The 22,048-nt window shown below is 40.6% G+C and overlaps 5 protein-coding genes, 1 long non-coding RNA gene and 1 other non-coding gene across 8 annotated transcripts in view; 2 read left to right on the plus strand and 5 right to left on the minus strand.

Annotated features, from left to right (window-relative positions):
* Nucleotides 1–697: 697 nt before the first annotated feature.
* Nucleotides 698–4,831, minus strand: LOC105461756 (zinc finger and BTB domain-containing protein 17-like). The gene is made up of 2 exons (XM_011708267.1): nt 2,711–4,831; nt 698–2,536 (listed from the first exon to the last, which is right to left on the minus strand). Exons 1-2 carry the CDS (start codon nt 4,175–4,177, stop codon nt 965–967), a joined length of 3,039 nt encoding a protein of 1,012 aa, XP_011706569.1. The 5' UTR covers nt 4,178–4,831; the 3' UTR covers nt 698–964.
* A 1,001-nt stretch (nt 4,832–5,832) lies between these two features.
* LOC105461764 lies at nt 5,833–7,874 on the minus strand. Its single transcript, XM_011708275.1, has 4 exons — nt 7,734–7,874; nt 7,492–7,627; nt 7,021–7,349; nt 5,833–6,252 (listed from the first exon to the last, which is right to left on the minus strand). Exons 1-4 carry the CDS (start codon nt 7,782–7,784, stop codon nt 5,911–5,913), a joined length of 858 nt encoding a protein of 285 aa, XP_011706577.1. The 5' UTR covers nt 7,785–7,874; the 3' UTR covers nt 5,833–5,910.
* A 1,034-nt stretch (nt 7,875–8,908) lies between these two features.
* Nucleotides 8,909–8,982, minus strand: Trnai-aau. Its single transcript has one exon. It is a non-coding gene; the product is annotated as a tRNA-Ile (tRNA).
* Nucleotides 8,983–9,077: 95 nt separating this feature from the next.
* LOC105461774 lies at nt 9,078–13,857 on the plus strand. Its single transcript, XM_011708283.1, has 8 exons — nt 9,078–9,506; nt 9,629–10,237; nt 10,327–10,517; nt 11,978–12,051; nt 12,135–12,246; nt 12,355–12,417; nt 12,501–12,670; nt 12,832–13,857. Exons 1-8 carry the CDS (start codon nt 9,206–9,208, stop codon nt 12,962–12,964), a joined length of 1,653 nt encoding a protein of 550 aa, XP_011706585.1. The 5' UTR covers nt 9,078–9,205; the 3' UTR covers nt 12,965–13,857.
* A 26-nt stretch (nt 13,858–13,883) lies between these two features.
* LOC105461851 lies at nt 13,884–18,427 on the minus strand. 2 transcript variants are annotated; one of them, XM_011708367.1, is made up of 4 exons: nt 18,153–18,427; nt 17,454–17,842; nt 15,530–15,738; nt 13,884–15,416 (listed from the first exon to the last, which is right to left on the minus strand). In XM_011708367.1, exons 2-4 carry the CDS (start codon nt 17,742–17,744, stop codon nt 14,273–14,275), a joined length of 1,644 nt encoding a protein of 547 aa, XP_011706669.1. In that variant the 5' UTR covers nt 17,745–17,842; nt 18,153–18,427; the 3' UTR covers nt 13,884–14,272. The 2 variants fall into 2 exon arrangements, with proteins under 2 accessions (XP_011706669.1, XP_011706662.1); XM_011708360.1 differs by having other exon boundaries at nt 18,048–18,427.
* A 131-nt stretch (nt 18,428–18,558) lies between these two features.
* LOC105461840 (calcium-transporting ATPase type 2C member 1) overlaps nt 18,559–22,048 on the plus strand; it is a 15,406-nt gene continuing 11,916 nt past the window's right edge. The window contains exons 1-2 of the mRNA XM_011708350.1: nt 18,559–18,786; nt 21,325–21,717. Coding sequence (XP_011706652.1) covers nt 21,601–21,717 — 117 coding nt within the window. The 5' untranslated portion in view covers nt 18,559–18,786; nt 21,325–21,600. The remainder of the gene's footprint in view (nt 18,787–21,324; nt 21,718–22,048) is intronic.
* On the minus strand, nt 18,883–21,339 carry LOC105461834. Its single transcript, XR_975986.1, has 4 exons — nt 21,254–21,339; nt 20,985–21,171; nt 20,666–20,870; nt 18,883–19,228 (listed from the first exon to the last, which is right to left on the minus strand). It is a non-coding gene; the product is annotated as an uncharacterized LOC105461834 (long non-coding RNA).

A 22,048-nucleotide genomic window follows, 5' to 3' on the forward strand; every position in this document is an offset into this window, starting at 1 on the left:
GATTAAAATGGTCCACCCTCTATTATATATATATATATATGTATATATATATATATATATATATATACACATATACATATATATTAATAAATCTGCCTCAAATCACGGTATATCAAGCATTCCGGACTATATGTGCATCCTTATATATGTAGAGCTCAATATTCGTGTATTTCATGTGAGAGTTCCTATCTAGCTAAACTTTTATCTTATTAAGTGTTTATATGCTGTATGATTATTGTATATGCAGCTAATTGATCGCAGCAGATAAATATTTTTTTTCCCAACTATTGTCGATAAACTATAAATTGCGCATATGCAAATAAATTCGTAGCATAAAATAATCAAGAATTGTATGCGTATCGATCCTTTTACACTTCATTTTTGTACACTTTTTTTTATTACAACTTGCTTAGTATAATTGGGAAGAAATTTAATACTAATATTTAAGAGAAAAATATTAAGTCGCCTAGATATTTTATAACGTGATACAGTGTCACTGAATTATATCGATCAATGGGTGCGAGAGAACTTTATGAATATCTGAGTATGTGAGTGTGTATTATAAGAAAAAAATTGAAACGTTGAGGAAAAAGAAAAGCAGACACATATTTAATAAATCACTTGTAAACGATGTATGGCTTTGAAATACGCGTTATAATCGGACAGTGACAACAATGAAGAACACAAGACGAGATAATTTTTATGGAAAAATATCAACGATTTATTAATAAAATAACAATTTAAAGCGATTATGGGCGTAGTACAAATGAATATCAGGCTGAGGCCAGCTCCTGGATCACAGATCGTATTAAAGTTACCGCAAAAGCTAGATTTAATATAATAACGATTATTGTTCAAAACTATCATGCCACTCTTAAGCTACATTTAAAATAATTGATTATCACGTCATGTTCAAAATAATTATACAATAATCACTTGGTCGAGAGCACTCTATCACGAAAAATCACTCGAGACCGCGCAAATTACTGGCACTTTCGAGCGGACTTGAGTCTAATAACAGCACCTGGTATTCCGTACCTGCGACATCGTCCTGATAATACATCGACGGCAGTTCCTCTGTAAACAACAGACCCTCGCTCAGGTCGTCACTCGCGCCCAACACAACGTCCGACGTTTCCGTTACGGTCGAATTCATCAGTGCACCGTTCCTCTTCGATTTAGACCAATCGGAATATGTTAGATCTGTCCTTGCCGAGCCCTGCTCCTTCACCGATATCGCTTTGTTGTCGACGATCCGCTTGTCGGCTCGCGCGTCGTTCCGGAACGTTTCCGAGCTCTTCGGCAGGGTGTTGAGAGGTGGCGGGTCCGGTTCCGGCAGACAATGATCCGTCCTTGGTGAGGAGGTATCGAGGATGACGGCGTCACACGGAGTCACCATGACCATCTGTTCCTCTTCGACAGCAGTGGGTGAACTTGGGGGCGAACCGTGCACGGTGTACAAAATGTAATCTATGTTGGCATCGTCCGAGGACGGTTTAGCCAACAAATCGTCGCAATGTATGTCGTGCACTTTCAACATGTGCTCGCGAAGACTCGTCTCGTTGTTGATCAAATGCCCGCATATATCTATCGGGCAACGGTACACCCACTCCATTTGATCCTGGGAACACGCGCCGACGATCTGCCTCTCGACGTTGCCCTCCTTCGCGGCAGTCTCCGCGGCGTTCATCATCAATTCGGCGTTCCATCGCTTCGACTTGTTGATCGACTTCACTCGCGGGTAATGAGATTCTCTTGCCCTCGTGCGTTTTGCGTGATCGCCGGAAGTGCACTCGGGCGTATCGTTGGCTACGTTCAAATCCGACTTCGTCTGCTGATGTTTCTTGATGTGCACGTACAAACTGCTCTTGGCGGAGAACCGGGCGGTGCACATGAAGCACTGGAAAAAGCGACCCTCCGCATGCGTCAGTCGGTGCTCCTTCAAATGCTCCGAGCGCATAAATGCCTTGCCGCAGTCCGGCACGTCGCACACGAATTTGCGCTCGTTCGTGTGCTTCTTCTGGTGGCGCTTGAGCTTACTGGACGACGAGAAGGCCCACTTGCAATCCTGGAAGGTACAGGGGTAGGGCTTGTAGCCGGTGTGAGAGCGCATGTGAGCCTTGAGTCGGCATGGTTTGTCGAAAATCTTGCCACAGCCCGGCCACGAGCACTTGATGTCCACTTCCTTGTAGCTGTGCGATCGCTGATGCGACGTCAATGCGTTGCTACTGTAATAACGTTTGCCGCAGCCCTCGTGCTGGCACACGTAAGGCGCGTGCCGTTGGTCGTGCGATTTCATGTGCAGCTCCAATGCCCGTTTCGTTTGAAACTTCTCGCCACAGTCTGGCACCTGACAAACGATCCGATTGGGACGATTGTGCAACTTCGCGTGACTCCACAGATTGTAGACGGTAGTGAAACGACGATTGCAGCCTTCCACCTCGCACACGTAATCCTTGCGCTTCAGATGCGTCTCCTTGTGTCTTTTTAGCTTGAACTCGGAATAAAAGGCCCAAGTGCAGCCCTCGAAATCGCACTGTAAAAATATATAGCCAATTAGGATAATTAAAAAAAATCACGATTGTACGTCGAGTAATTTTAAGAGCTGATTTACAAATTTGATTCAAAGAATTTTTTATTTACTGCAAAATTATATTACTGTGACAACGAGATTAGAGGAAGAATATCAACGCTATCTTTTTTTATATACCTTAAACGGTCTAACTCCATAGTGAGCTAATAAATGACCCTTCAAAGTGTACAATCTGCCGAATTGTCTGTTGCAGCCGTCTCGTGGACAGAGCCACACCTTGTCGTGCTCGGTGGCGCATAAAGGCTGCAGGCTATCGTCGGTGATGCCCAATTCCTCCAGCGCATTGGATATAACGATTTCATATTGACTGCTCGGATTGTTATCGGTGCCAGCTGTGCCATTCCAAACTGCGGCCGAGGTGTCTATCTTGGGTAATTTTGGGAAGTTGCCTGTCGCTTCAATCAATTCCGAAGTTTTGCCTTGATAGATCTGTTTCTCCGTACCGGTATTGATAACGATCTGCGTCATGTTGGAAATTTTGTCGGTAGATATAGCAACCACCGCCATCATGCCGTCCTGCGAGTCCGCGTCGACGGCGAAGCTCTTGCCGTTGATGTGCTTGTCGAGCCTCTTCTCCAGTCGCTCCGTCATCTGCCGGCGTTTCTTGATGATACGAGGTTCAAGTTTCGTTTTCTTCAGTTGTTCTATTATCATATCTCGCGTGTCCATTTCTATAGAATTCGGCATTGCGCTCGACGAGTTCTCCTCCATCGGCGGTAGGGCGGCGGAGCCGACGAGGTGCTCCGACAAAGGTTGTTGTATACCTGCAGTTTCCTGTTCCGCCTTTGTGTCCTCCTCCATTTCATTCACGACCAAATTCACCGGTAGCTGACCGAGGGTGGCCTGCGTGGATTTCTCGCAGGGCGCCTCGCTGCTTTGCGTTGGAGCAACACCTGTTTTCGCGGGGGCGTTTTGCTCGACGTCCTGATCCCTCCCCGCGATCATCGTCGGCTGACTGCTCGCGGACGGTAGAATCTCACCGGCCACCATCATGTCGTCCGGCGTGAGCGCCACCAGAGGATCCAGATGATCCAGTTGAAACTCCGGCAGCATGAACTCGTCGACGACCTTCTCGCACGGCGGCTCCAGCAACCGGTGGCCCTCGCCGTGCGCCAAATCCTGCAGTATCGGATCGTAGCTCGACGACAGATTGAGCTTCTTGGTGTCGGCCAGGTCTATGTCGATGGACAGGCCGTACGGGTCTTTGCTCAGGTAGCAGCCGTGCGACAGCACCTCCTCGCCCAGATACCGATCCACGCCCTCCACCATCTTGGCCGCGTCCAAGTCCATGCCGGATGGCACCGGCGGCTCCGTGCTGCGCATCTTGAGCCACTTCTCGAAGTCGGCCACCGTCTCGACGACGTCAACCACGCCCTTCCCAGTCACCGTCTGGTGCCAGCTCTCATTTCGCCTCGTTCGCCGGTCCCTCTTACCGACCTCCTCCGCCTCCCTCGACGGGGCGAGAAGCGCGTCGACGTGCGTGCATTCCGCTCCCTCGCCCTCGGAGGAGCTAATCCTCTCGCGGCTGTCTCGTCGTCTCGACGTGCAGGCGGCGGCGGCATCGGCGGCTCCTCTGCACGACATTTGTGGTCTGCTCCGTGGCCGGCACTGCGGAGGAAGCCCACGTTGGTGCGGAGTAACAACGACATTCGACGGGGCATTACTGTTTTGTTCACGGCAAGAAGGGGCCCCGCCGTTCCGGGAGCCTGCGGCCTGTTGCGCGTGCAATTGTCATCGGGCGTCCCGAAGCGCGCTCCATTTCCCTTACCGATCGTCCCTGCGAGACGGAGCGCCTCTTTCCTCCGCAATCCGCAAACCCCTCACATCACAGGCAGTCGCAAATCGCGGAGGATCGCGCGGTGCGAATTGTCGGAGTCAACATAACCTCTTACCATGTATACTGCTGGCGATACGGGCGGGCTATAGGGAGCGGTGTGTGCCGGATCGATACAGCGGTTATGTCTGTCTCTGAACGTGATAGGGAGACTCCGCGTCCGGTGATAACGAACAGGGCAGCGAGATATCGGTTTCCCCTCCGGCGTTCGCCTCGTAAACCGCGAGGAAGGTATTCGCGCGCGCTCATACGCGGCTCGCTAATCTCTCTCTACGGATTATAACAATAAAAGAGAAAATGACAAAACAATAGTTCACGAACGGGCGAACTAACGCGAACGGCTGCCGCTCGGCTCGCGGCCACAGCTGCCACCATCTAGCGGCATGCGCAGTCATCCCGTGACGCGTGGTTCAACGTTACGGCCGATAATAAAGATTCCGTTCTTTCTTCTTTTCAAATGCACTCTTCAATCTCTTCATATATGTATATGTATGTATATATAATTACACTTATTTTTCATCTTTTTTTTTTAATGTCTTGAATACGCAGGTAATTTATAGCTTCTACGAATATTATAGCTTTTCTGTAGTAAAATTTGAGAGTACAAAAGAATCATTTATTCAGATTGCAATAACACTTTAAATCAGGGTTGTGCCGTATACTTCAATTAGATTACGTCTACACGGATTATTTACGTGAAATCTTCGTGATGCTTACATGGTCTTTTGCTACGTAGACAATCCAGACTTGTAAACTATGTAGACTATTGTAAATTGTATGCACTATAATATAAGTAATATAATATAAAAGAATTAAATTATAAAGCAGTCTCTATCCACAGTAGAAATATTCAAAAATGTATCTATAGGAACAGGCTAAAGAAACCACACACATCTTTAGGATATTCTTAATGTATTTTGAATATTAATTTAATTACGAGATTAAGATTAAAAATGTAGCCAGAGAATTTTTCTTACTCAAATGGTAGTTTTTTTTTTAATACATTTTAAATAAATTAAATTATATGTATTTATTAAATGGATAAATATTTAGTCTGTATAAACTATTGTATAAGTGTAATCTATATAGACAGTCAATAGACCACAATTTATTCATTTAATAAATACATATAATTTAATTATCTTTAGCCTGTTCCTAGATACATTTTGGACATTTCTACTGTGGGTAGAGACTGCTTTATAATTTAATTCTTTTATATTGTATAGTAGTGATACAATAGTCTACGTATTTTACAAGTCTAGATTATTTACATAGTAAAAAGACCATGTAAAACATCACGTAGATTAATTTCACGTAAATAATTCGTGTAGACGTAATCTTGAAATCTACGACACAACCCTGCTTCAAATGACACACGACTTAATTATTAAACTGAAGACGAAAATCTTTTGCGAAAGCATTTATTACCGTCATATAGCTATAAATACAGTACTTAATATTTAAATACTAATATTTAAATAACTTATTGTCCCGAATTTTTACGCTCCGAATCAATTCGTGACGCACATGGAGGGGATTTAGTCATTTTCTCATCCACTATCAATAAGATTTTGAGTTGCTCGCTCTTCGAGTGCATCCGCGGCTCTTCCTGTGCCATCGCCTGACGCAATATTTTTGCCGTAGCATCGCGAGCTTCCGTCGAAGTTAATGATTTCCGAAATGTCGATTTGTCATATTTAATATCTTCCAATCTAACGTTCTTTCGATGCTCGATTCTTTTGATACTTGAAGCCGGCTTCATTTCTTCATAAGGTTTTCTGGGTGTTGTAGGTATCACCTTCTTGCCTTCGCAAGCATCACCTTTCTAATAATTGTAACAAATGCATTTTTAATTAATGATATGAAATCACAAAATGTCAAATGTCACATAAAAAATATCTCTTCTTTCTGAAAGAAAAGTCAGTAACTTTCAGATCTAAGAAAACAGCCTTAAAAAATGTATCACTTTCCTAATAAATTATAACAAATGCATTCTTAATTAATGATATGAAATCACAAAATGTCAAATGTCACATAAAAACATATCTCTTCTTTCTAAAAGAAAAGTCAGTAACTTTCAGATCTAAGAAAACAAACTTGAAAAATGTATTACCTTCCTGATAATTGTAACAAATACATTCTTAATCAATGATATGAAATCACATAAAAAATGTTAAATGTCACATAAAAAATATCTCTTCTTTTTAAAAGTCAGTAACTTTCAGATCTAAGAAAACAGCCTTGAAAAATGTATCACCTTCCTAATAATTATAACAAATACATTCTTAATCAATGATATGAAATCACATACAAAATGTCAAATGTCACATAAAAAATATCTCTTCTTTTTTAAAGAAAAGTCAGTAACTTTCAGATCTAAAGAAACAGCCTTGAAAAATGTATCACCTTCCTAATAATTGTAATACATTCTTAATCAATGATATACAATCACATATACAATGTCAAATGTCACATACAAAATATCTCTTCTTTTTAAAAGAAAAGTCGGTAACTTTCAGATCTAAGAAAATAGCCTTGAAAAATATATAACTGTGTATATAAAAGTATATAAAATGCTCTTCAGGTACGCTACCTTTGAAAAACCTTCCACCATTGCCCTGCTCAGCAAAACAGCTCTGGGCAATTTGTACGGTGGTGGTGGCTTAGGCTGTGGTTCTGTGAATCTTTTCGAGTCTTTCGACAATTTGTTCAGATCAGTGTATACTGGTTTATCCGTGGACCTCTTACAACGCAAATCCTTACAACTCGTTTGTTCTTGAGAATTAGGCAGCTGGCTCGTACTGGGATTCTCGGAGGATTTCTTAGGACCAAACACATATTGCCAAAGAGACAACTTCCGTTTCACGATCCTCTTTTTCTGTGTCGACGATGCTTTTCGGATGCATATTTTTTTCTTCAATCCTGTTAAGAAATATTGAAGTAACTATATGTAGAAACACAAACAAATCTCGATACCCTGATCTTGAATCATTTCTCTTTTATTTTTTATTTTTATTTTATCATAATATTTCATAAATCATCTTTCAAAAAATTTAAATTTTACCATAACACTCAGGTCTCTTTGACAAAGTTGATATCAATTTCTTGTTACAATCTTCGTTAATATTTTTCTTTAAACAGACAGACGACTTGGCATGATGCCATGATTGTTGCCACGAAAAGAGGTTATATTTATTTTTCTGAGAATAAATTACGATTAACGCAATATACATATATATAATAATTTATATATAGATATATATATAAATATATATACACAGATTATTAATCGAGATCAAGTCTTACGTTTAACGAGAATAAACCGATAATTTGGAATCTGGATCGAAAATATGCCATACTGAAGATAAATAATGCCCCGTTCAATCACATGCTCACAAAGAAATTACTATATGCATTCAGGGCTGTGTTCAGAAACTTCGCCCAGGTGCATCTAGATTCATCATTTTATTCATAGTGGAATACATACAGGTTCGGCGATCTTTATAAATTAATATCTTGAACCTACTACCTCCACGATGCAGAATGTTATATAGATCTCCAAGAGAAATCCATCATCCATACTATATTCATGATAGATGTCCTATACAAATCTATATCACGACGTCCATTAGACATCTATTATTATGGATTTTTAAAAACTTGATACACAGCCGATAGATAAAGTCAGCAAAGTTCTTTTTCTCGTATTTAAAAAACAAAATAGAATGAAATAATTAAAGCCGCAGCATTATGAGAAAAATCTAGTTAGAAAGATTTTTCTATCAAGTGTCGGTCGAATGTCTCTCCAGTAGGGTGCAAAAACTAAATTTGTAAAATTAAGAAAAATTTATACATTTTTTTAAGAGTTAAAAAATTATCTAAATTTTCCAATAAGTTTACAAATTTGATTTTTGCACCCTATTGGCCGAGAGACATTTAACCGACACTTGGTTGACATTAACTTCAATACACTACACAACTGCAATGACAGCCGCATACCTTTGACTATTATATAAATATGGACTGCTAGTCCCCTCATAAAAAGACATATATGCCCGGTGTCGCCGAGCTGAAGTTAATTGAAGTATCGAACTTCGATTGTTGGGCTCCATCCCAGTCAGTAAAAAATGTCAAATATGTCAAAATGTATTAAATGTTATGTGGAAAATTGATAGGGAGCCGGAAAAAATCTCAAATCGAAAGAAATTAAAAACAGACTCAGCACCTTTCCCTTACACATCGTAAACACGCTGATTTCACAGGAGCCTTCCCCTAATTCCCCGCAGAAAATTACTAAACATTAAGTGAATTAACATTCAGTGAATAACAAGGATGAAATAATATATATCGTGAATTCCCGAACGCATTCTTAAAAGTCAAGCAAGCTTTTTTGCAATTCGATTAAATTCAAGTTTTCAAAATATAAGTATGCAAATGTTAAGATTTTTGAAATTTAGATATAAAAATTGAAGAAAAAAAAATGGCCCATGAGGGGATCGAACCCGCGACCTTCGCGTTATTAGCACGACGCTCTAACCAACTGAGCTAATGGGCCGACCGTGCAAAACTCTTCTAAAAAGAGAGATAGATGTCAAAAAGAGCGCTGCTCAATGCTGCTCTGGCTGTGAACAGTGTGAACCAACCTAACCTGACTGACGCGATCAGCAGGCGACTAGTGTAGGCGGACAAACAGTGACGGACGTGAAGCAGCGGAGCGCGTACTCCTTTCGGCGAGGTCGAGCGTCGCGAATGACTCGGTCGTAGCGTCGACGCGGATTATGGCTAGCCGTAAGAAGACCGACGAAGATCCGTGCCGTCGGTCGTCCCTACCGAAACGCCACTTGTGGCCCTCATCGTCCGACGAGGAGGAGGAGAAGACGGCCGCCCCCTGGTCGCCCTGCGCGACGGCGTGCAAGGATCCCCCGTCTCCATCGGGGAACGGGAACGCCCACCTCCCATTCACGTCCGACGAGAAGATGATCGCTCGTTGCCGGATCGACACCCAGCCCAGGAACAACCCGTCGCCGACGTCGGACCGCTTCGGCAGGAGTCGCGTCGACCCCGTCGAGCAATCGACAGGTTAGGATTCGCAGTGTCACTGTATACCGTTTCAATTGTCACGCCACTTTGACCGTGAATTATTTCTTTTTCTCTTCTCGTCGGACTGCGAAAACTAAAAATAGAAATGATTTTCTTCGCAGGTCAAGACGCGTCGACGCGTCGCGACAACAACCCTTTCAGTTTCAAGGCCTTCCTGAAGAACGGCACGCAGCCAACCAACTACCATAACACCGGAGCGAGGCCGAAGGTCTATTCGTCCTCTACATCGAGTCCCGTTGGCAGTGGTGGTGGTGGTGGTGGTGGTGGTGCCCTCGACAAAGACAATGTTGGCGGTAGCGTTTATTCCGCCCGGAACCCGACGGAGCTGCCGGACTTTGTGCAGGATCACCTGGTCATCGAGCAGTGTTACCTGAGCCACGAGAACGGTCAGCCGGTGCTACCCGACGTCGACAATCTGCCGGATTTCGCGCTGAACAGCGTGGAACAGAGGCAATCTCGATTGCACGGCCAAAAGGAACGATCCCCCTTTTGGTTTCGCAATCGAGATTGCGAAGCCAAGAGGAACGACTCCGACGTCCTGTGCGACGATCTACGGTCGTTCGATCTCACCGAGACGCTGCACAAAGGCATGCCGCACAGAGACCACCATCCCCCCTCAAACGCGATGCATTCGAATCACTTGGACCTGCCGACGTTCGAGGACAGACTCAACGAAACCACGCCCGCGCTTTCTCGCCCCGAACGCAAAGGTAAAAACTTTGCCTACGTTTCCGAATTATATACAATTGAGTTTCTGCAGAGTCGTCGTGAAGATAAAAAGAGGCATTTTCCTTTGCAGGATTTCCACTCGATTTACCCTTTCCCGACTCCAATCCTAGTATAAGCACAATCGCGCGAGATGATCCTCCATCGGGCGGTGAAGCGAGCGTTCACAAATCTCTGCCGGACTTCTTAAGCGATGGTCCTATACACAACAGATCGTCAGATTCGGAACCTACTGCGAACATGGCGGAATCCACAGAAACGAGGGTAAGACCGTATTGTAATACAGGAATCGTAACAGATAAGATCAGGGTTGTGCCATAGATTTCAAGATTACGTCTACACGGATTGTTTACGTAAAATCTACGTGATGTTTACATATTCTTTTTGCTACGTAGACGATCTAGACTTGTAAACTATGTAGAATATTGCAAATTGTATCACTGATATATACAATATAAAAGAATTAAATTATAAAGCAGTCTCTACCCACAGTAGAAATGTCCAAAATGTATCTAGGAACAGGATAAAGATACCACGACATCTTTAGGATATTCTTGATGTATTTTGAAGCAAGGTTGTGCCGTAGATTTAAAGATTACGTCTACACGGATTATTTACGTTAAATCTACGTGATGTTTACATGGTCTTTTTGCTACGTAGACGATCTAGACTTGTAAACTATGTAGAATATTGTAAATTGTATCACTGATATATACAATATAAAAGAATTAAATTATAAAGCAGTCTCTACCCAGAGTAGAAATGTCCAAAATGTAGGTCTAGGAACAGACTAAAGATACCACATCTTTAGGATATTCTTGATGTATTTTGAACAGGGTTAGGTAAGTTATTATAATTTTTTTTTTAACTAATTGTAAGTTAAGTTAAAGTTAACGGTCTAAAAATTTAACTCAGTTAAGATACAAGTTAATCCATAATAAAATTGAGTTAAAAGTTAAGTTAATAAAGAAAAGTAATTGAAAAGTTAAAGTTAAATTTTTTTCATTTTATAATTTTAGGGTTTCTAAATAAAGTTTTTAAATAAAGTATATATTTGTTATTTCTGTTTACTATTACTTATTTCTGTTGAGTCGCGAAAAGAGGACCGATTTCGAAGGACTTCTTCCAACGTGATTTAATGCACAGAAGGTCCGCGAACAGTGATTCCTTCCCGCGGTCAGACAATATTTATTATATTTTTACAATTGCCTTGATGTGTATTCTCAAATTTGAGTTTGAAGACACTAACTTAGATATGTATTTTTATTTTGGGTTTACAAGAAGCACTAAAAATGTAACTTCAAGAAAGTTAGATCAAAAGTTAATAGTTACCGATAAAATGTAACTAAATTAAGGTAAAAGTTAAGAGCCTAAAATGTAACTAAGTTAAGTTAAAATTATTTAACTTTTTAACTTTTATCTTTTTAACTAGCCATTACCCAACCCTGATTTTGAACATTAATTTAATTACGAGATTAAGATTAAGAATGTAACCAGAGAATTTTTCTTACTCAAATGGTAGTTTTTTTTTACATAAACGTTAAATTATATGTATTTATTAAATGAATAAATATATAGTCTACCGACTGTCTACATAGATGACATTTATACAATAGTTTACGTTGTCTACACGTAAACGTATTATATTTTACGCGTAGATGCACAACCCTGGATAAGATGATATCGACAGGACGGAATATGTATGAGATTCTCGTATGTTGTAGCTTTTGCTTGAGAACGAAAGATTACGTCAGCAATTGGAGGTGTCTCGAAGGCAACTTAATGAAAAAATGGAAAGGTAATTGTGTACCTTGCTTAAGATAAGTTTAATTTGTTTAATTAACTTTTTGACTTTACACATCATCGACGCGTCAATTGCAGAATTCGTTCGTTGGAGACGGAATTGTTGTCTAAAAAGGAGGTCGAGCACGAGGAAACCGTACACTTGGAAAAAGCGATGGAGCAGGTCGAGGATAATTTGAAACGAAGTACAGTAAGTACAAGGATTCTGCATTTCAAATTTGTAAATTTGAATTCTTACGTATTGATTATATTATGTGTCATTGGAAAACGATGACAGCGCGCTATTTGTGTTTCGTAGAAACGGGCAGTTAATGCTGAGAGCACTGTCACGTCGTTGAAGAAAAAAATTAAGGTTCTAACGGTTAGTATGCTATTTTGCATTCGATTCGATCAACTGTAACGAAAGAAAATCTAAAACGCGACGTATCGCATCTGTTAATTTAGACAGAGATATCTCTGCTGCGACTGGAGAACAGTGAACTTCGGGCCGGCATCTCGACTTCGACCGGACAAAGTGAATCGACGCACGCTGGTGCCGTTAATATGAATCGCACGGTCAGAAGGCTCGCGCGTGATTTATTTGCGGCTGCATCGTCGGCCGAAGTATCCCTCAGGTATCCTTACGAGAAATATTTTACACTGCTATCAATTGCCAAATCTATTAAAATATTAAAATCTATTATTTGAAATAATTTAGGACGGAACGTTTGTTTCAATAAGGATGCACATAGTTTTTTCGTGATCTAATCGAGATTCTTAAAATTTTCTTTCGCAGACAATTAATGTCCGGTGTGGACAATCTGAGAGTGCTCGCATCGACCCTCGAGAACGTGGACAGGATAGAAGACTGGACCAAAGACTTTTTACCTGATTCCGACGAGGACAATGCCGCCGGTCCTGCAGTATAATAGAATTTTCTCTTTTTCTCTCTATATTATATATACACTTATATATATATATATATATATACATTCGTATTTTCACACTATTCCCCTTTTTATCACTTAATCATATATCCTATCATTCCCGTAATTTCCTTGCGCGCGCATCCACCGATCCAACGATTGATCGTTTCATCAATCGTTCATGCATTGCTATGCAATGTATTTGAACGTAATTAGAATTCATTATTCAGTTGTTCCTTGTTACTTACACTTGTTGCGGAATTTTTAATTCTCATCCCTCTCGTACCGCCGCTCAGACAAACATACCACAACGCAAGATCGCTTCGATCTGAACGTAATACATATTATTTATAAAATATTCGTTATATTTGTGTATTTTTGTGACGATTTGTAAAATTTATTCAATCGAACGACGATGCAAAGCTGCAGATACATTTCCGATCGTATCGCGACCTTCCTCGATTAAAGGAATATATTTTCTTAGCTGTATATTACTTATATGTGTAAACGAAAGAATGCGAATTTAAAAAAAAATCGAAATTTCACGTGATACTATCGCGAAGCTGACAGTCAGCTTAAAAGTGTTCGCATCACGCAAAACACGGCACGTGATGTAAAGCTAGAATATATATTTTTGACAAGAGATACCAGGACTCTTACCGCGTATACGATATGTACCCCACGAGGCTTTAAAATAGAAATACAAAAAAAAACAGATGTACATTTAGTCCGATTCCAGTCCATAAATTTACCGACAAATTCAGATCACAATGCATGTATATATTGCGAAATATTATAATATTTATTTACGAGAGAATCATCGTATGTGGATACATATACATGCGGGATACACTCAAATGTCTGCGAGGCATACTTTGGTATTGAAAAAAAAAAAATTAAATACTTAAATAAATATTAAGTATAAACATTTATGGTGCTCGGTTTGCTGACTTTTTTTATTTGATACTTTATTTGTGGGACAAGTTTCAAATAAAAAAGTTGGGAAATAAATTGTATAAAAGTTAGAAAATATGTGTTCTGATCTCATCTTTATCTCTCTCGATAACAAATAACATTGCGAACTTGAAATTAATATTTTTTAACGCATTGTAACCGAACGACAGATATATAAAAGAAATAAAAATGAAGTTTTCAAAAAAATGCAATAAATGAATCGTTAAGAATATTCAAAAAGACCTGTCACATACGTTAAAGAAAGAGCAAAAAATTATATGAAAATCAGGGGGTGTACAAACACCCTGAGGAATCAATTGACGATAAATCACATCGCGGGAGGAGAATATATTCAACTTATCCCAATTCCTCGAAAATACTAAGTAGATCGGTCTGCGTCTCGGTGTGACTCGTTTGCGTATTTAACCAGGATCTACAGGCCCCAGTGGGAATATTGCAGTCGGCCCCGCAAATCAAAGATTTCGTTTGAGTCTCGGCGGAGACTGTAGTGTCGTCGTGCGACCAGGCGGTCTGGGTCTGTATATTGGACAGGCCCAAGTCGGAAGACAGCATTTTGTCGCACGTTTGAGTGTACGTGTTGCTGTACAACAGTTGCTCCATGTTGTCCAGATTGTCTGTCGTTTGCGTTTCGATGTTCGAACTCAGGGCAAACGATCTCGACAGAGATTCGGTGTAAAAGTACGACGGGGAGAAGGCTTGCTCGGTTTGCGTTTCTATGCTGCTAAATTTGTCGTCGAATGTCTTGGCGGTTAGCATAGGATCCGCCCGAGACATCCCGTCGGCCGAGGCGAAGGAGTATCCCTCAACGACTGCCGACGTGTCCTCGACGTAGGGCAACGTCATTAACGCCACCGTGCTCTTCGGCACGCCCTGTATCAAAGGATTACGACTGTGGTTGTAGAACGTATCGAATTCCGTCTGAGTTACGCTATCGTTAAACGCCTCGAACATATCTTTCTCGGGTATCGTTTGCGTGCCCGAGGTGCTCTTCTCCCAGAAATCCTGCAAACCCACGTCGTGGCGGAGCGGCAGCGGGCTGGCCGGGAATAAATTGGCCGACGCGAAATTATCGCCGAGATTAATGTCCTCCTTCAGCGACGTCTCCCTCGACTGTTTCGACAACGCGCGGCAACACCTCCCACCGCGTTTGTGCACCCTCGACGAATCTCTGTGTGCCTGCGGTGTTTGCGTCTCTATCGACTTCCCGGAGATTCTCTCCTTGGAATAACTATTGGTCTGCGTTTGCTTAGATATTCGACGTTTCGCGCTGTGCAGACTGCTACCGTTGAATTTCGATGGACTCGGTATCTTCTTGCTTCTTTTATAATCGTCCGTCTGCACTCCAACGTCGACTGTACTTTTTGTCGCACTGGTACCTTCACTATTCTTTCCGGATTTATCTGTATTGGGCAGTATCGAGATGGGTTTGCTTATAATTCTCCTCGGTAAGATGATTTGCATCGCCTTGGAACTCGCGTGTCTGTTGAAGAAATTTCATAAATGTATCAGTAAATCTTCCATCCAATTCCAATTACGTTCAATCATAACGATTAACAGTAAAGATGCGTATATATGTACGATGAATAAATATACCTCGAGTTTTTATACTTCTCCGTTATGGTGTGCATAGATCGCTTCGCGTGCGTAAGCAGCGCTTCGTACGTGACGTAAGTCTTCGAGCAGGAACACGTGAATTCCACGCCGCAGACTCTCGTATGCCCCACTTTGGCGGATTCGGTGGAGAAGCTCTTACCGCAGCGATCGCACGCATAATTTCTTTCCGCGTGCACCTTCAAGTAATGCTGAAAAGGACCAAATGTAGCGTTATTATTCAATAATTCCAGAGAGTGATCTTCAAGCATCAAATCTGTCGCTAATTTATAAAATGAAATACACTGAGAAATGTACAGTCGTGGACACATTGGTTGCGACACTTTCTTTTTTATAGGTAATATATATTTAATATACATAATATATGAGTATCAGGAAAGACCGTGTAATGTTAACTAACAATTGAGATCTTAAAACGCCAACAACGGTACAAAGCGGATCTTGGCGCTTCCATATGATATTAATGTAAATTTTACAATTTTTGGTTCATACAACACCGGTAGAACGCCCGTCCGGCAGACGTGGAGATCCGGGTTCGTTTCCTGGCTGAGAACCATGAGGTGATATTTTTTCGCAACGAATTCTTTACAGATTCGTATGGATGCAAGTTAACATTTATTTGATGTCGCGAAGTTGAGGGAGATTTTACAGGACTTGATGCTTTGAGCATCGATCTATTAGATTGCCCTTGGCAATTTAATTGTAATATTACGCACTACTTCGGAGCTACGGAGATGCACGCGATTTGCGGCCATGTAGTGTCATATGAACCAAAAATTGTAAGATTTACATTAATATCACATGGAAGCACCAAGATCCGCTTGGTACCGTTGTTGGCGTTTTAAAATCTCAATTGTTATTATACATAATATATATTTTATAGATAACTAATATTTTGCAAGTGCGAACCACGATGTACTAGGGTAACTGTCCCTATTAGTGTGCCTGTACGTTTTAATGTGCTTTTATATTTAAATAACTCATAAAAATAAATTGGTACAAATAAATAGACAAAGTATTTTTTTTATTAAGTTAAAGTATTAATTTATATAAATTATAAAAATAAACTGGTACAAATAGACAAAGTGTTTTTTTATTAATTTAAAGTATTAACTTAATAAAAAAAAACGCTTTGTCTATTTATTTGTACCAGTTTATTTTTATAACTTATTTAAATATAAAAATAGTGTGCTTTTATACTTAAATAAATCATAAAAATAAACTGGTACAAATAAATAGTGTTTTTTTTTATTAAGTTAAAGTATTAACTTAACAAAAAAAAAACATTTTGCCTATTTATTTGTACCAGTTTATTTTTATGACTTATTTAAATATAAAAGCATACTAATAGGAACATACAGGCACACTAATAAGGACAGTTAATCCTATCTTTAGTCCCTATCTTTAGTCTAGAGACAGTATAATGCCAATCGTGGTCCACAGTTGCAAAATATTAGTGCGTTTTGAAAATAAAAAAAGAAGCAGACACTTTCTTCTTTTTAGGTTTCAAAACGCACTAATACTTTACAAATGCAGACCATGGATTGGTGTTATACTGTCTCCAGGCTAAAGATAGTACATCGTGGTTCGCATTTGCAAAATATTATCTATCTATAAAGTATACATTATGTATATTAAATATATATTAGAAACCTATAAAAAAAAAAGTGTCGCGACCGATGAGTCCACTTCTTCTTCTTCTTCTTCTTCTTCTTACTAAAAGCTTCCGCTTCCACCAGAAGCGATACAGCCTGTACTTAAGGTTTGTGCGACAATAGATGATGATGCAATATTTGGTGCGACAAAAGATGATGCAACACTAAGAAGAGTACTTGAGCCACAGACGTCCACCTCAGTCCGTGGCTCACAACGGAATCCTCCGATGTGTCCACGACTATACACGCACCTGCTTCAGGTATTTCATAGTGCTGAAGTATCGCTGAGAATTGACAGTGTAGACGCACGACTGGGCCGGGCAGTGATAGCGTGCGCTCGCCTTGGCAATTTTGTCCAACTTCCTGCGTTGGTGCACCTTGAGGTCGTGCAACCGGTAGCGCGGCTCGTTCCTGAAGACGAGCCCGCACTGCTCGCATCTGACATTGTTGTTTATCACGCTCAGCTCTTGCGGCGACGGGCAGATCGTTTTCTCGGCCGGCAACGCGCCGCTTTCCGCCGGTCCGTCAAGTCTCCTCGGCATTGCAGGTTATCTCAGCGGTGTGCGACTTCACACAGCCAGACTCTCCGTCGTATATTTCGCAAAGTCAGCGGTATTCGCACCGCGCACGATGTCCAAGTCTAACAGGACACACATGGAAAAGTGGTAAACGCGTGAAAAAAAAAACAAAATACTTCCCTACGCTCTCATTTTTAGTCTTTTCTCATCGTCATCTCATTTCGCTTCGCACTGTTTAAAGTGCCAACGTAAAGCGTAAGAGATATGATATATTTTACGTATTAAAAATACAATGTATTAAAAATAGTCTCATCTTAATATATATACCTTGTCTTGTTTAAAAGGCAATAAACACTCCTAAATACGTTCCCCTTCGCATTTTTTTTTGGTCTTCCAACGCATATGTTTAACATTTAAAAAACTTTTCTTTACATCTCCGTCAAGCTGAAGTTACTGTTACGATTCCAGGCTATTGCAGTAGTCGCGTATTTGGAGTTATCCTCTTCAGGGCTTATCTTTGCGAAACCATCTTGAAACCAATGAGGAATTCGGATTTAGAATAGAATGACACGATTATATACTATATGCTTTCTGAGTGCCTCGCACACACGTCCCTCAACAGCCTGTCAAGTGTCAGCGCGGCGCTACTTGTCGCAAGCCGGGGAACGAATCCTCCTTCGTTGCCCGGCTCGGCGATACGTCTCGCTCGTCTCATCGGTCCGGTTGGGTCGATCGACCTTCCGTCCGCGTACAGCGGCGGCGGCGGCGGCAAATGCTCGAGAGACGCGTGCGACGAAAGTGGACCGCGGCCGAATTCGCGACCGCACGCAACATACTGACTTAGTGCGCTCTCGCTGACGCTCGTGAGTGGGACGGTGCCGTGCCGTGCCGTGCGTGCATCGAGTGTGCGTTTATTAACAATTATTCCCGCCTTTCCCGAAGCTGTAACGTCTGGATCCGCGCCGGGATCGGATTTCCCCCGGGACCCTCTTCGACGGTGTCGTTTGGACACGGGGACCACCGGCCGATCCACACGACGGCTGTCAGCCTGTCACACACACACACGGTAAAAGTTGGGACGTCGGCGATTCCGCGGCGGTTTTCCGCGGATCACCGTGTATATACGTGCATACGTGCACCACATAACACGTATGCGGCGGCCGTGTTATTGATTTTTACCTGACGAGAGAAACGCGTAATCGCACACGTATACTTATATACGTACGTTATGTCCCGCGTGTAGCAGGTCCGCAAGTTCTGTTATCAACTCCCTTCGACGCCTCGGGAATTTGCCAGAATCATCCGGCGTTTTACTGCAAAATTGATTGATCCGCTGCTTCCACTAATTGCGCTTTGCTGTAACGTCTCTCTTTTTTTTTTCTTCTCGGTAAAGCTCGAGTGCTCATTAAGGGCTGAATCTCGGGGGGGGGAGAGGACTGATTCTTGTCAATATCGATCAATTATAGTTGTTTACCCACTGACGTCTGCATTGCAGTTGATACTATGACCTAGAAAAAAAAACAGAAAATCGTTTAAAAATTAATCAGCTTAAGAGTATCATAATTCAATTGTCATACGATAAATAATTGAAATATAATTGTCAAGCGGTCAATATATCGAAAGCTCTTTCTATAATTTTCCACTCAGGTGTTTACTGATTCTTTTAATATTGGTTTTTATATCGGTAATCTTCGATTTAAAGAAAAAACGTCGCTGCAGAATAATCAAAAGAAAATTAAAAAATTTCAATAATTTTTTTTAACTTCCTCATCGGAAAGCTTCACATAATTTTATACATACGAGAAAATCAGCATTTTGTGAAATTATTTGTCCCAAGATTTTTGCACCGTGTAATAGTGCAAAATAATGTACAAAAAGCAGTCTAATAAAGCAGTCCAAACTAATGTATTCATTGTGCCAATTTATGAGATCGTCGCTGTGATCATATTGCATTGTTTTCTTTAGAATGCACCAATAGAGCTATCACATGAACTTACCGTTATCAAAGCTTTTCTTCTCATAGTTGTTAAGATTAAGAAAACGTGATTAAATATATATCTGTGATTTAGATTTGTTTTTTTCAGATAAATATAGGTAATGATAAATGTTGTCGTGTTAGCACATTAAAATAATACAGTTATATATAAAAATACAAAAAATGTAAATCCGCAATCAACTTTATATATAAATCCGAAATTTTGTAATCGTTTGTTTGTAATAGATAGCGTGTATAGGCGTGCGCGCGCGATTATTCCAATCAATTTAAAAATTGTCATTTTCGATATTATCCAATTAATCCAATCCAATATTATCTCAATTAATGGCAGATTATTAATTTCAATGATGCAAATATAAAAGTCTTCGATTTCAATTGCGCACTTTATTATTTTTTCAATGACAAGTTCTCGATAAGGGATAACTATCATTTCCGTAATCTCTCGCATTATGAAAATATTTACACTGATAATTCAATTCTGATAATTTTGATAACAAAATGATTCATTATTGGAAAAAAAAATATTAGTAACGTCACACGAAGTTTTCACGAGGAAAAATTGATTTTGAATTCACTGTTGAAGAATTTGCATTATAATATGATGGAAATGAATAGAACTGCTGCTTGCTCGCGACATGCCGTTAGCAAACACATCGCATCAGTTGTCCATTGATCGATAGTGTATGCTCAAACAATTCAAATGCGCCCTGTCTTTTATGGATTATTAAAATGCTTTGGCATTTCACTTCATTATAGCTCTTAGAGCGTTTAAGTTTGTATACAGATAATTCCATCGATTTTTTTACACTTATTAATTTAACAGTGAATTTAATTGCAAAATCAGTAACCGTAAGCACCTAATGCCGAGAATTCAATTTGGCATAAATGCCAAACGTTTCATCATATTGATATAATTATTAATAAACATTGGCTATATTATTGCACATACCTCAGTTTGTCGCTTATTTTTATTATGATAAAAATTATGTGAATCTTTTAGATAGTGATAAGTGTATTCTTGAGAAACTGTTCTTGACGAAAGCTTAATCACCTGGTCGCTTAAAAAAATATCTCAGTGTTCCTTGTATTTAATTTCAAAATTCTATGTCTGGGCAGCGGGAGGAGTGAATTAGGTTTAGTTGAGATCTTTGATCCTAGGGCCATAAATATAATAATGGGCACTTGTGAAAATTTTAACGAATACAAGTAGATGTACGATATAAAGGAATGTAATAAAAATAAAGTTTATATTGGAAGAAAAAGTGGACCTTTAGAAATTTAGAGTGTTGGTCCCTCATTTCTGTTAAAAAGAAAGTAAAGAAAAATCGATTAAAACTGGAATGACACCCGGTACATTTACGTGATATCCGAGACAGATAAAATTGCAAATGATCAGCGAAGAGATAGAGCGCTTATAGTTTCGTCGTGCTGTCAGCTGGCGAACGCAAAAGTCCGCTAAAAATTTATGTAAAACCAGGTTACGTTGCTTCGCGAAAGATCGTTTCCTCCGGCCTTCGCGTGACTATAAAAATTATACCTCGAATATAACAACAAACTTGGAAAATGTCAGTCACGTGCTAAAATCGCTGTTTCGTTTGGTTTGTACAGCGAATACTTAGAAGAGGAAGACGATGCGCTAACACCGTTCCCGTTTTCTGCGGGTGAAAACCAGGATTAGAAGAGATAGAGAAATATAGAAAGAGAGAGAGAAAAGAAGAAGAGGACACGCGAATCGATAGCATACGATTTTGGTGGTGTCGTCGGGTCAGCTGGTGGTGCTTTCATCGCCCGGTATAATCAAGTCGCCTCCTTCTTCTTCTTGTCTTGGAAAGCATTAACGCGGAAGTGCCACCGGCGCTGAGAAGTCACCACTCTTTTTCCGCGATGAGAGACACCGGTAATCAGGCCAAGTACGAGCAGCTCTTGGACGACGCCGGCCTCGAGATTCGCAACGACGACAAGGAGCGCAACGACGAGAATGCTGCTGCGACGCTAGACGAGGTAAGCGCTCAGCAATTATAGACATCTGTTTCTCTTTCAGCGACAAGCACACTTGTTAAAAAGTCGAATGTCGAATCGCGCGCGATATTTCGATATTTGAAGAATCCTCAATCCATCGAAGTTGTCAGAAGTATAAAAAGTGCAAATTCATGAGACGCTCGTTTTAGCGTTAAAGCCACGGCACACAGAAAAGCTGAATCAAAACTCAGTAAGACGTAAAGAAATCAACATGTTGAATTTTTGGTAATCACGTGTGACTTCGACTTTGACGCTAGCGTCAAAAAAAGAAGCTGGATTTTCTCAGCTTTAGAGATCGGAAGAGCACACGTCT

The sequence above is a fragment of the Wasmannia auropunctata genome, unplaced genomic scaffold, assembly GCF_000956235.1.
Source record: "Wasmannia auropunctata unplaced genomic scaffold, wasmannia.A_1.0 LD336099.1, whole genome shotgun sequence".
NCBI lineage: Eukaryota > Metazoa > Arthropoda > Insecta > Hymenoptera > Formicidae > Wasmannia > Wasmannia auropunctata.